This window comes from Bombina bombina, chromosome 5 (genome assembly GCF_027579735.1).
Source record: "Bombina bombina isolate aBomBom1 chromosome 5, aBomBom1.pri, whole genome shotgun sequence".
In the NCBI taxonomy this organism is placed as follows: domain Eukaryota; kingdom Metazoa; phylum Chordata; class Amphibia; order Anura; family Bombinatoridae; genus Bombina; species Bombina bombina.
This window is the reverse complement of record NC_069503.1, coordinates 264,531,869-264,547,486: the sequence shown is the minus strand read 5'-3', so window position 1 is coordinate 264,547,486 and position 15,618 is coordinate 264,531,869. Positions and strand designations below refer to the sequence as shown.

The following is a 15,618-nucleotide window of genomic DNA, read 5'->3' as shown; positions in this document are numbered from 1 at the left end:
CTGGATATAGCACAGGGCTCGGCAGTAGCCCTGTATCAGCTTGCGCTTGGAATGAGTCTCTGTGCTTCATTTGGATTGTTTCTATGAAATCCACCAACCAAAAGCCTACAGGGATTTTTGTAGATAAATCATTTAATAAGCATTTCTAAAGGATTCTGATCGACCCTATGAAGCCAATTTACTATATGGGGGGTGGACATGATTCGCTGTAGTGAATCATGCCCACCTGACATCGATAAATGCTTGTGCAATGCCGCCCCCTGCACATTCGCGTCCATTCGGCCGCTAGCATGGGATGTCAATCATCCCCATCGTATCCGGCCGAGTTATGGAGCAGCGGTCTTATGACCTCTGCTTCTTAACTCCTGATTTCGGCGAGCCTAAACGCTTGCCCAGAATGAGCCACACACGCTGCTTAGTAAATCAGCCCCTATGTGTCTAACTACTCAAAGGGGTTAAACAAACAGTTAAATTAAACTCCAGAGCATTGATGCACTACCGAGACCTAACTGAACCCATATGAATGGCATGAGGCATTTATGTGCATAGCTACCAATGACCAGCAGGCCCCAAGTACTGCATTGCAATTCCTGTGCCTTGGTATTCTTAATCTGAAAAAGAAGTGATGAACCTATCAATGTTAGAATTAATTATTTCAATATAGTCAACAAAGCAAAGTTGTACAATCTGTTCTCTACCTCTGCAGAAACTCCTTAAACAAGTCATGCACAAGCCGCAGTCCAACTTATTTGCAAAAAGTATCCCCACCTGGCCCATTTAATGAAGTATGGTAAGAGGTTGAGAAGATTGAATGTGTAGAAGGAATATCGAGTGATTTCTGTCACAGTCCACACAACCAGAAAAACAATAACACTTTCTTCATTTTGGATCTGCAGAAATACAAATACATTTATATACAGTGAGTTAGAAATACATTTTATTTTGTTTATTTCCTAACAAGCAATAATAGAAATGAATAAAACTAACCTTAGAAAGAATTTATTACTTGACCAGATGTAAAGTACACATACGATATTAAGGCCGGAAATACTGTATATGCTTTGACACAGATATTGTAGCATAATGACTAATTGATTTTACACAATTGATTATATTTAAAATGGTTTCTTCAGTTTAAAGGGATCTTTAAAATTACTTAAAAGAATATTATTGCAGATTTAAAAGGACCACTAAATGCAGAAGAACGGCATAAGTAACAAGTGCTTAAAAAGACAATGTAATAACACCTACTCCTTAAATCCTAAAAGTTTATTTTGACTTAAGTGTCCCTTTAAGCACTACTATTTCATAGAAAAACGCCCCAAATACCTGAGAATTTTTAGCATTTTTGCTATCACTCCATTTAAACAGAAACAGAGCCTTGTTTTTTTTTTATTCACTTATCAAAAAGTTATATTTTTTTTAGTTGATAAACCAAGGTATTGATCTAGGCCCATTTTTGTATATTTCATACCACCGTTTTGCAGCTAAATGTGATCATATTAATAAAATGTTATCTTTTTCACAAACTTTGGGTTTCTCACTGAAATTACTTACATACCGCTTGTGCAGTCATAGCACAAATGGTTGTAAAAGCTTCTCTGGGAGCCCCTTTGTTCAGAAATAGCAGACATGCATGGCTTTGCCATTGCTTTTTGGTAACTAGAAGGCTACTAATTGAAGCTGCGCACCAAAACTCCCGGAAGTGAAGAGGTTAATCAGGTGGCATAAGGATTGCCATCCACATGACATCTACCACCCCATGATCCCTACCTTATTTTTCCCAAACAGCTCTCTTACCCCTACCTCCATCCCACTGGTCACCACCATCTTTGTTACTGACAGTCTGCCAGTATGCAGTTTTAGGGCATTTTTCCCCCCTGTAGGGATCCTTTCTCAGCCCTCTCACCTCTCTGATCCCTCCCAAACCGCTCTCTAACCCTCCCCCCTCTCACTAGTTGCAGCTATATTAGGCACTGTTAGTTGTCTGTCAGTATCCAGTTTATAGGAATTTTATTATGTTTTTAAATTTATTTATTAAAGGGACATTACAGTCAAAATTTAAATGCACATAGATTTATTACATCTTTGTATAGTAACATAATTGCAATAATGGCAAAAATGCTTCTAGTAAAAGTTATCACTGTTTTAGTGTTAACATTTTTCTCTGTACGTGCATGTGTAGCATAGCTAGATATTCTCAGTGCATCAGCATTTTAAATAATGTAGCTGCTCAGAGTGCCAGTGGGGCTTCTATCATGTTAGCAATTAATAAATTGAGTCACTATCAGACAGTACAAGCACCTTAGGTTCTCTGAGCAAGTGCTGTGTTTAAAATGCTGGTGCACGGTGCAAACTTAAATACACTTTTGAAACAGCTATAGCCTTTATTAGAATAATTTTTGCTATATATTACAAAAATGCTTTTATTCAAAACTGAAATGCATTCATGTGGATTCCAATTTTGGCTGCAATGTACTTTTAATTTAAATAAAAAAGTTTTCTGTAGTGTAGTAGTCCCCCCTCCCCATTCTCCAAGTGATCATCAATAAGGCCCCCCTGTTATAACAATTTTGTAGAGTAGGCATCCCATCCCTCCCCCTCGTCACCAAATATTTTTTCTGTAGTGTAGGGAACATCCCCTTCCTCCGGTCCTGCTATGCACATCCCGCCTCCCTCCTTCCCTCCCACACCACCCACGGCATCACCATGGTGTCACTGTCTTCATATGATAAAGGAAGAACGATTAGTTCTTCATTACCATATGAAGGCATATGCTTGGACGTAGGTACTATGTCAACACAGTACGCCGGGCAAAGTACCTATGTTCATTTGGCTTAAAGGGACCTTAAACAAGTTGGGATAGAGATAAAGGGGCCGATTTATCAAGCTCTGTATGGAGCTTGATGCTTCTGTTTCCACGCGAGCCTTAAAGGGACAGTATACACTCATTTTCATATAACTGCATGTAATAGACACTACTATAAAGAATAATATGCACAGATACTGATATAAAAATTCAGTATAAAACTGTTTAAAAACTTACTTAGAAGCTGTCAGTTTACCTCTGTTGAAAAGGTAGCTGGAAAGCCCACTGCAAGTGGCAAATAAGACACCCCCCCTCCCCCTTCTTTTGCATATGAAAAGACCCTTTACACAAACAGGAGCAAGCTGGAGTAGGTAGTCGAGCGTATTCACATAAAACGTTGGGGCTTGGTTAGGAGTCTGAAAATCAAAGCAATGTTATTTAAAAATAAGCAAAACTATACATTAATTAAAAAAAAAAACTTTATGGGCTATATAAATAGATTATCTACAAAACATTTATGCAAAGAAAAAATGAGTGTATAATGTCCCTTTAAGGTCTAAAGACTGCTGCTTCATAACTTGTCCGTCTGCTCTGAGGCCGCGGACAGAAATCAACCCGATCAAATTGACAACCCCTACTAGCAGCCGATTTGCCGAGAATCTGCAAATCACAATATAATCCACTCATTAAAAAGTAAATTGGTCCTTTGAAATTAATCTTGAAAGGGACAGTAAATACAAAATTAAAGATCACATAAACTATTCAAAGGGCCATTAAATACAGTAGAATTGCATTATAAGAAGACATTGCAATAACACTCTGATTTTAAAATGAGCAGTAGATATTTTTTCACATGACAAATTTGAAAAGTATTCCATTTCCCTGCCCTCTGTGTCATGTGACTGTCATCAGAGACTGACAGATTAACATACTTCCTGTTGTAATTGTATACAGGCTTATCTTGGAGATATTGAGGGTTCGGCTCCAGACCATGCTAACCATCATCTGAATGTTCAGTGAGCCATAATCTTTTTGCTGCTGGTGTGTATAGGGTGTATATATGTATATATATGTGTGTATTTATGTGTTTACATGTTTATATATGTGTATTTATGTGTATATATGTATATATATGTTTATTTATGTGTTTATATGTTTATATATGTTGGAAAGATGGCACCGATTGAGTTGCTCAACACAGTGTTGCCACAAACCGTTAATTTGTAAAAAGAGCAATATCTGCGATGCACAATAAAGCGAAGTGCAATAAAACAAGGTGTTCCTGTACAACAAACTGCAACTGAGTAAAACAGGAAGGCGTAGAATCCTAACTAGACATGCAAACAGAGGTCTAAGACAAAACCACTGTAATTATTTAACAAAATACATGATAAGAGCCTGAGAGCTAAAGCTGGGTAATATAGGAGGTTTATACAGAACATATTTTCCCTTAACTTCGCTAGATAGAGGCATTTTGCACGCATCGGGTTGTGCTCATAAACATATACCGACCATATTAACTTCTTCTCCCATAGACTTTAATAGAGCACAAACCGTAAAGAAAAGAAAAAAAACGCACTAACCCGACCACATATATTCAAGAGCATTAAACCAGACATGAAATATTATAATTTCACATTACAATATTTTTCACATAGAAGAATATGTTCTATTATTCTTAAATAAATATTTATTATTTAATAAATATTTCTATATATTTCTGTATATTCCTATACCTATATATCTATTCCTATAGATATGTTATTTACATTAGCAGTATCAGATATTTATAGAAATATATATTTAATAATAAAAAGTACATTATTTTCTATGTGAAGAACATTATTAAACATACTGTAAAATATATACATAGATATATTCTATGGATTATTTAGAACATTTTACAGTATGTTTAATAATTTTAAGTAATTTTTAAAAATATTTTATATGTAACATTTTAATAATGCGCATTAAGATTACTAAATTTTCATGTGCGATAATCTGACCTTGTTAAAATCTAAATAACGAAACACGATGTGCAAAACGCATATTTTATATTCCTGTGTTCTTTATATAGAAAATAATGGACTTTTTATTATTAAATATGTATTTCTATATATATCTGATACTGTTCATGTAAAATACTCATCTATAGCTATATATCTATAAGGTTTATACAGATATATATAGAAATCTGTATTTACAATAAAAAGGACATTATCCTGAAGATAACATTATAAAAAAACAGAATAATGTCGCAACAGTAGCAAAGATAAGCTCAGACCCTAAGTAAAACAATTGTTCCTCTAAACAACTCTCTCTAATAAAGATAAAAATGTGAGCAGATAAGGGGAGCTTTTAGTATGAATTTAGTATTAATTTATAAAGGGTTAAGTTGTAAAACAACACTGTGTGTGTTAGTAATATAAATAAACATTTAAAATGATGTGTTTATTCGCTATAGCATAAAAAACTGGAATATTTTCCAAGAATCACATTAGGTTATACTAATACCTAATACCTGTAGTTATATATGCACACAAGAAAAAATCTCAATTTAAACGTGTGTATGAGTTAGCACGTGTGTGTGAGTTAGCACAAAAAGTTGTCTTATACCTTTATATACAATAAAAAAACAAAATAATAAATAATGGGGAAAAGGGTTATCATTGATAAAAAATAATGTTGGAAAAAAATCTATAAAGCTAGACTGCCTTCGGCAAGTTGGAAAACATAAATTACTAGATCTAAGAGGTATGTGTAAAAAACGGATTTGTAATATTGAGATTAGATCTTAACCTATAAAGTTAGAATACCTCTAGCATATTTAAAGACATAAATAAACTATAAAATAAAAGAGTACAATGTATAAATAAAGGCGATTTTAATACATAAGTGATACAAAGTAGCAATATTAAAATAAGTTTGAGCTCAAAAAAATCGTTTAAAAAGTTTCTTTTTTTTATAAAAGTTATCTCACTGCAGTGGATATAGTAATAGTGTGATCAAAAATTAAGTAGATTTTGATATCAGGATCCCGTAATAAAACCTCATAGGGCCAAAAAGCTGGTAAAAATATTTTTCGTCATAGATATTTAGAAATTAGAAAGTACCTGTAATGGCGTTGATACGCCGTAATTGATTATAGTTCACCGGGCAGTCCTTAATATAAGGAGCTTGTGGATGGTAGCCAAACGTGCTAGAAAAGACACTTTATATCAAAAACAAGCTGTAGTTACAGTACCTGTAGTAGTGTGTCTCACGCTGTTGCTTCAAGCTACTTTTAACTCACATTTGAGGTCAAATTTTGTGCAGTAAATCATTCCGGGTCACGTGTGTTGTGACTTACCGACAGTGGAGTCGGATGTGGGATCTGATAGGTCGAATCGGCTCAACCTCTATAATTGATGGTAAGGTTCAGGATGTGTTCTGAGTGCTATTAGTAATAGCTGGTAAGCATCTGATAGGTTAAATCCGCTCAGCCTCTATGACTGATGATGAAATTCAAGATGCGTTCTGAGTGCTAATAGAAGTAGCTAGTGAGCCAGGTGAAAAGCGCTATAATTCTCAAGCCTTTGTGAGGTGGCGAAGGTTTAACTTTCAGGTAGGATTGCTGTGCAATCTGTTTGGTTCAACACAACAGTATGCAGTCTCCAAGAGCCGATAAAGGCTACGGATGAAACGCGTAGATTTGCCCACTATCACTGACCAGCTCTTTGGATAAACTAATCAAAGACCATATAGCTATCTATGAGCTATCAGAACATCTTTTGGTTTTTGAACTCTGAGCCATCTGAGCTATATATTATCGGCTCTTGGAGACTGCATACTGTTGTTTTGAACCAAACAGATTGCACAGCAATCCTGCCTGAAAGTTAAACCTTCGCAAAGTCGGAAACAACATCACCAATTGCGGACCTATACTCATCCAGATCGTCTGGATCCTGACACCTTACGAAGGTACAAAGTTGCAGCGCTTTTCTACATCAATCCAGATCGCCTGGACCTCGCCACCTCACAAAGGCTTGAGAATTATAGCGTTTTTAACCTGGCTTACTAGCTACTACTATTAGCACTCAGAACGCATCTTGAATTTCATCATCAGTCATAGAGGCTGAGCGGATTCCACCTATCAGATGCTTACTAGCTATTACTAATAGCACTCAGAACACATCCTGAACCTTACCATCAATTATAAAAGTTGAGCGGATTCGACCTATCAGATCCCCCATCCGATTACACTGTCGATAAGTCACAACACACGTGACCCGGAAGGATTTACCGCACAAAATTTGACCTCAAATGTGAGTTAAAAGTAGCTTGAAGCAACAGTGTGAGACACACTACTACAGGTACTGTAACTACAGCTTGTTTTTGATATAAAGTGTCTTTTCTAGCACGTTTGGCTACCATCCACAAGCCCCTTAAATTAAGGACTGCCCGGTGAACTATAATCAATTACTGCGTATCAACGCCATTACAGATACTTTCTAATTTCTAAATATCTATGACGAAAAATATTTTTACCAGCTTTTTGGCTCTTTGTGGTTTTATTACGGGATCCTGATATCAAAATCTACTTAATTTTTGACAACACTATTACTATATCCACTGCAGTGAGATAACTTTTATAAAAATAGAAACTTTTTAAACAATTTTTTTTTAGCTCAAACTTATTTTAATATTGCTACTTTGTATCACTTATGTATTAAAATCGCCTTTATTTATACATTGTACTCTTTTATTTTATAGTTTATTTATGTCTTTAAATATGCTAGAGGTAACACATAAATTTAAAACTTTATTTATATTACTAACACACACAGTGTTGCTTTACAACTTAACCCTTTATAAATTCATACTAAAAGCTCCCCTTATCTGCTCACATTTTTACCTGAAGATAACATTGTAATGTTAAATATGAACAGTAAATATACAGTAAAAAACATAAATATTTAAAGGGATAGTTAAGTCAACACTAAACTTGCGTGATTCAGATAGAGCATGTGATTTTAAGATACTTTTAAATGCACTTCTATTTTCAAATGTGTTTTGTTTTCATGGTATCCCTTGTTGAAAAAGAATATGCACATAAACTACACTCGTGGGGGCTAGTAGCTGATTGGTGCCAGCACGTATTTGTCTCTTGTGATTGGCTAACTAGATTTGTTCAGCTAGCAGACAGTAGTGCAATGCTGTTCGTTCAGCAAAGGATAACAAGAGAATGAAGCTTATTTGATAATGGAAGTAAATTGGAAAGTTGTTTAAAATTGTATGTTCTATCCAAATAATGAAAGAAAATTTTGGGGTTTCCTGTCCTTTTAAATACATATGCACACACATATATACACGTTTATATACATAAACATTTAGACATGTGCATGTATGTATCTCTATGTATTTGCAGTCCTTTTTTTTCTAACACCTGAGACCTCATATATTTAAGCCCTTTTTAATGCAATTTAAAAAAAAAATTTTTTATCAGATACCGTTATTATGATTGCAATTGTACTTTTAAATGTATTTTTATTTTTATGTATGCAGTATTCATATTTACCTATTTCACATTCCAATATTCTTCACTTTAAGGAATATTTTTGCACATGTCGGGTTACTGCTCATGCGAAAACTTTTTACTTTCAACTTGTAATAAGCACTCTACCAGACGCACACAAAAAACCTCTGTCTAGCAAAGTTAACACACAAGTGGGAGCAAGATACTTTCTAGATTGTAAGTTCCCACGGGAATAGGGCCCTTAATTCCTCCTGTATGTGTTTTGTCTTGTCTCTTACAAGTTTTATATCATTGTTATATTTAAATGAATTGTACCCATGGACAGCGCTGCGGAATATGTTGGCGCTTTATAAATAAAGTATAATAATAATAATAATGATAAAGGAAGCATCTTTCAATCTTGCCAGACACCTCTCCAGGCTTTAGATATTTCACCAGGCTTTAGATATTTTCAGCCTCAAAAAGTGTCTCGACCAAATAGCATACAATTTCATGAGGTATATCTTAATTTAAAGGTTACTTTCATCTATAGATTACTGTGAAATGTGTATTTCATTTCTTTCTGTTGTATATGTCATAAAAGCAGTATATTTGAAAACATCGCCATCTAGTGTCACTCTAGCAGAAGTACAAAAAAAAGTGGCATTCTCAGTTGAGTATTAGACTCCTATCAGTAAAAAAAATAAGTAGTAGTGCATGGTCAATAGTCCTAAAACTGCTGCTCTAATGACTTAGAGCGTGTACTTTTTTGACTATTGTTGCCCTTTAAGCTAATAATTGCTTTTGACATGCTAACATCCATTACAATAGCTGTTGAAAACAATTGTAACTTCTGTCTGATATAGATGATAATTAAATGTATTAAAATAAAATATTCTAAAAGTTGCAGAATGTGAAATGAAAATGGCCTTGGTTTAATCTTAACACCAAATTTAGGGCTAGATTACGAGTTGAAAGTATACTGTTTTAGCTCTCATGCTAACCCAACGAGCACAAAAAGACAAATTTAAAATATCCTCGCAATAAAAATTCCTCCATTGAAGTCAATGGAGCAAAAAAGTGGAAAAAAAAACAACTCAAGCAAACACGATTCAATATGCGGTAACCCGAGATGAAATATGAATATTTAACATTCCAATGTTCTTCACATAGAATAATATGTTCTTTTTATTCATGAATACATATTTCTACATACAGTATAGCTGATGGAACTTTGGTACTATATATATCTATACCTATCTATCTATCTATCTATCTATCTCTCTATCTATCTATCTATCTATCTATCATCTATCTATCTATATATATAGAGAGATAGATAGATAGATATAGATGCCTATATATAGTTATAGATATATACAGATAAATATATACGGTATATAGAAATATCTATTTAGAAAGGTTATGTGCAGAACATTTGAATGGGAAATGTATACAGTAAATACACAGTATAACACTTTATTAAATATGAATATTGCATAAATATGCTTTAACATGTTTTATTTTACTTAACTGCAAAGGGTTCCAAAGCACAATGTCTATATGTACATATATACACATATAAATACATACATTATATTTATACAGTATATACACTCACTGACCACTTTATTAGGTTCACCTGTTCAATTGCTTGTTAACACTAATTGCTAATCAGCTAATCACATGGCAGTAACTCAATGCATTTAGGCATCTAGACGTAGTGAAGACGACTTGCTGAAATTCAAACCGAGCATCAGAATGGGGAAGAAAGGAGATTTAAGTGACTTTGAACATCGCATGGTTGTTGGTGCCAGACAGTCTGGTCTGAGTATTTAAAAAACTGCTGATCTGCTGGGATTTTCACGCGCAACCATTTCTAGGGTTTACAGAGAATGGTCCAAAAAAGAGAAAATATCCAGTGAGCGGCAGTTGTGTAGACAAAAATGCCTTGTTGATGTCAGAGGTCAGAGGAGAATGGGCAGACTGGTTTGAGATGATAGAAAGGCAACAGTAACTCATATAACCACTTGTTACAACCAAGGTATGCAGAAAACAATCTCTGAACGCACAACACCTCAATCAACATGAAAGCATGGATCCATCCTGCCTTGTACCAATGCTTCAGGCTGGTGGAGGTGTAATGGTGTGGGGGATATTTTCTTGGTACACTTTGGGCCCCTTAGTACCAATTGAGTATCGTTTAAATGCATCGGCCTACCTGAGTATTGTTGCTGACCATGTACATCTCTTTATGACTACAGTGTACCCATCTTCTGATGGCTACTTCCATGTCACAAAACTCAAATCATCTCAAACTAGTTTCTTGAACATGACAATGAGTTCACTTTATTCCAATGGCATCCACAGTCACCAGATCTCAATCCAATAGAGCACCTTTGGGATGTGGTGGAATGGGAGATTCGCATCATGGATGTGCAGCCGACAAATCTGCAGCAATTGCGTGATGCTATCATGTCAATATAGACCAAAATCTCTGAGGAATTAATCCAATACCTTGTTGATACTATGCCACGAAGAATCAAGGCAGTTCTGAATGCCAAAGGGGGTCCAACCCGGTACTAGCACGGTGTACCCGGTGAGTGTGTATGTACAGTATATATATATATCTATCTTTAGACATGTATATGGATCGATGTCTATGTTAAAGTCATTTGCCTGCTTTTTTCTAAGAGCTAAGATCATTGAGCCCTTTTAACTATTGTGTGCAGTATTTTATTTTAACAATTTTTATTAGATGGTGTTATTATGAGTGTAACTGTACTTTGTAATGTATTTTTTATGTGTTTTGTGCAACTTTTTTGTTTAGCAAAACAGTGAACCAGAGTTCTGAGGACACCATAAACACTCTAGCGTAAATCTAACTTGAGCGCAATCATGTTTACTTTCAACTTGTAATACAAATGGTAAACCTGACCAGCGCAAACAACTGGAACTGTTAGCGCTCCACTCGCAATCTGGCCCTTAAGGTTTATGTGCATGTCAAATCAAACGGAAGTATGAAAACCTACAGAAAAAGGAAGCTGAAAGCACTTCACTTGAGCAGGAGATTTTAATGATTTATGGCTTAGATTACAAGTGCAGCACTTTCAATATTGCAGGGCCATGCTAAGACTAGCCCTCAATCTGGTATGTTAAGCACAGCTAACAGCAATATACTTTAAATGAATAGTGGGGCCTCGCTAAACATTGATCATATTACAAGTTTTAAGTTATGTGTGCACTCGAGCACAACACATAACAGCGCTAAAAAAGTTACCGCAACTTGAGATCTGAAGTAAAGTGTTAGGACTAGAAGAAAAGTATAACAGAACACATGAACAAATATATTAAAATAAAGTATTATCATATTTAGACATATTAAAAATAAAATATGTTTATTATTTAAATAATTGTATAAAAAGGATTTTAAAGGGATATTGTATTTGTGAAGGTGTTTGACTGGGAAGGGCTCAAAGATGTATATATATTTGTATGTGTGTATGTATATATATGTATATTGTGCACATATGTATGTGTAGAAATACATACATATATACATACACACATACAAATATAACACACACACACAGACACACACACACACACACACACATATATATATATATATATATATATATATATATACACACACACACGTGAGCCCATCCGTATCAAATGATTGACTTATACCATATCACTTTAAAACAAATGGCTAGATTACGAGTTGTGCGTTAAGGTAAAAAAGCAGCATTAAGAGGTCCTAACGCTGCTTTTCTCCTACATTGGTGTATCCGGTCCACGGCTTCATCCTTACTTGTGGGATATTCTCAATCCCTACAGGAAGTGGCAAAGAGAGCACACAGCAGAGCTGTCCATATAGCTCCCCTCAGGCTCCGCCCCCCCCAGTCATTCTCTTTGCCGCTCTAACTAGTAGCATCTCCACGGGGGTGGTAAAGAGTATGTGGTGTTAGTTGTAGTTTTTTATTTCTTCTATCAAGAGTTTGTTATTTTTAAATAGTGCCGGCTTGTACTATTTACTCTGCAGAAAGTGATGAAGATTTCTGCTAAGAGGAATATGATTTTAGCACCAGTAACTAAAATCCATGGCTGTTCCCACACAGGACTGTGAGAACATCAGGGGGAACAGTTTGCAGGCTTAACTGCTTCAGGTATGATCAGTCATTTTTCTAACAAGACCATGTAATGCTAGAAGACTATCAGAAATTCCCTCTGGGATAGGTAAGCCATTTTTCTTAGACTCAGTATAAAATGATGGCTTATATTAAGGGCTCTATGCTGGTTGACACTAATTGTGGGCTTAATCGATTGCTTTTTAGCATGTTTTTTGCTACAAATAAGGTGTTTTTTCAAACTTTAAAACACTTTTGGGGTTTAATTTGCGCCTGGCACTTAGTTAGACACCTAATCTAGTCAGAAAGGCTCCTCCACTCTGGAATGAAGAGGGAGGAGGCCTCATTTTCGCGCCTCAATTGCGCAGTGTTTTTTGCCTAGGCAGTTCATGCAGCTTCATGTGGGGAGTCCAGAGGCTCAGAAAAGGACTCCAGAGAGGCTTATTTGCTACCAAAATAATCCCTAAGGAAGGTAAAGGCCACAGTGGAAGCTGTGGCATGGGACTGTAATGTGTTAACCGGTTAGTAACTGTTATTAGCCCCGGTTTGGGCATTAAGGGGTTAATTGGTCTGAAAATTTGTGTGCAATCTTTTCAAAGCATTAAGACACTGTGGTGAAAATTTCATGAAAATCGGATTTTTATTTGATGTTTTTTTTTGATGTTTCAGTAATAAAGTGTGCACTTTTATTATTTAAAGAGACAGTAACGTTTTTGTCAAAAATAATTTTTATTGCATTGAAGTTCTGTTTATGTCTGTCAAACATGTCTGAATCTTCAGATAGCCTATGTTCTGTATGCTCAAAGTCCAAGGTGGTTCCCCCATTGAATTTATGTGTGAAGTGTGCCATAGCGTCCAAGCAGCTTAAGGACCATACAAGCACACTTAAAAATATAGCCCAAGATGATTCTTTAGCTGAAGGTAGTGAAGATAGCTCGCTATCCTCTCCTTCTGTGTCAATACCAGCTATGCCCGCGCAAGCGATGCCAAGTACATCTAGCGCACCAGTTGTGATTACTATGCAACAGTTAGCGGCAGTAATGGATAATTCTATTTCAGCATTTTTATCTAAACTGAAAATGAGCAAGCTGACGCAGAGGATAATTTATCTGTAGTGCCCTCACATCAATCTGACTTGGCGGTGAGGGAGGGCCTGTCTGAGGGAGAAATTTCTGACACAGGAAAAGTTTCTCAGCAGGCAGAGCCTGATGCCATAGCATTTAAATTTAAGCTAAACACCTCCGCGTCCTACTTAAGGAGGTCCTAGCTACACTTGATGATTGTGATCCTTTGGTGATCCCAGAAAAATTGTGTAAAATGGACAAATTCTTAGAGGTCCCAGTACACACTGATGCATTTCCGATACCTAAGAGGGTGGCGGGTATCGTGACTAAGGAGTGGGAGGAGCCAGGTGTACCCTTTGTTCCCCCTCCTATATTTAAGAAAATGTTCCCAATTGTTGACCCTAGAAGGGACGCGTGGCAGACGGTCACTAAGGTAGAGGGGGCAGTTTCAACGCTAGCTAAGCGCACGACTATACCAATAGAAGACAGTTGTGCTTTCAAAGATCCGATGGATAAAAAATTAGAAGGTTTACTTAAGAAAATTTTTGTTCAACAAGGTTTTCTTCTTCAATCAATTTCTTGCATTATTCCTGTAACGACTGCAGCTGCTTTTTGGTTTGAGGAATTAGAAAACTCGCTCCAGAAGGAGACTTCTTATGATGAAGTCATGGATAGAATTCACGCCCTGAAGTTGGCTAATTCTTTCATTACAGATGCCGCTATACAGTTAGCTAAATTAGCGGTGAAAAATTCTGGCTTCGCAATAGTGGCGCGTAGAGCACTTTGGCTAAAATCGTGGTCGGCGGATGTGTCGTCCAAAACAAAATTGCTTAATATTCCTTTCAACGGTAAGACCCTATTCGGGCCAGAGTTGAAAGAAATTATTTAAGATATCACTGGGGGAAAGGGGCATGCTCTCCCACAGGATAGACCTTTCAAAGCTAAAAACAAGTCTAATTTTCGTTCCTTTCGCAATTTCAGGAACGGACCGGCTTCTACCTCTACAGCCACTAGGCAAGAGGGTAACGCACCCAGCCCAAACCAGCATGGAAACCAATGCAAGGCTGAAACAAGGGTAAACAGGCCAAAAAGCCTGCTGCTGCTACCAAGACAGCATGAAGGGGTAGCCCCCAATCCGGGACCGGATCTAGTAGGGGCAGACTTTCTCTCTTTGCTCAGGCCTGGGCAAGAGATGTTCCGGACCCCTGGGCACTAGAAATTGTCTCTCAGGGTTACCTTCTAGAATTCAAGGACCTTCCTCCAAGGGGAAGGTTCCACATGTCTTGCTTATCTTTAGACCAGATAAAGAGACAGGCATTCTTACATTGCGTAGAAGACTTTTTAAAAATGGGAGTGATACACCCAGTTCCAACAGCAGAACAAGGACTGGGATTTTACTCAAACCTGTTTGTAGTTCCCAAAAAGGAAGGAACTTTCAGGTCAATTCTGGACTTAAAGATCCTAAACAAATTCCTCAGAGTTCCATCATTCAAGATGGAAACCATTCGGACAATTTTACCAATGATCCAGGAGGGTCAATATATGACTACCGTGGACTTAAAGGATGCGTACCTGCATATTCCTATCCACAAAGATCACCATCAGTTCCTGAGGTTCGCCTTTCTGGACAAACATTACCAGTTCGTGGCTCTTCCCTTCAGATTGGCCACTGCTCCCAGAATTTTCACAAAGGTGCTAGGGTCTCTTCTAGCGGTGCTAAGGCCAAGGGGCATTGCAGTAGCACCTTACCTAGACAACATTCTAATACAAGCGTCGTCCTTTCACAAGGCAAAGGCTCATACAGACATTGTTCTAGCCTTTCTAAGGTCCCACGGGTGGAAGGTGAACATAGAAAAAAGTTATCTGTCCCTGTTCACAAGGGTTCCCTTCCTGGGAACAATAATAAACTCAGTGGAAATGAAGATCTTTCTGACAGAGGCCAGGAAGTTAAAACTTCTGAACACTTGTCGAGTTCTTCAATCCATTCCTCAACCCTCCATAGCTCAGTGCATGGAGGTAATAGGACTCATGGTTGCAGCAATGGACGTGGTTCCATTTGCTCTAATTCATTTAAGACCATTGCAACTATGCATGCTCAAACAGTGGAATGCGGACTAT

The 15,618-nt window shown here is 36.7% G+C and overlaps 1 protein-coding gene across 1 annotated transcript in view; it reads right to left on the bottom strand.

Annotated features, from left to right (window-relative positions):
- The window catches only part of HACD1 (3-hydroxyacyl-CoA dehydratase 1), a 136,291-nt gene that overhangs the window by 30,357 nt on the left and 90,316 nt on the right, over positions 1–15,618 (bottom strand). Inside the window, exon 5 of the mRNA XM_053713978.1 lies at positions 769–890. Within this exon, the coding sequence (XP_053569953.1) occupies positions 769–890 (122 nt within the window). The remainder of the gene's footprint in view (positions 1–768; positions 891–15,618) is intronic.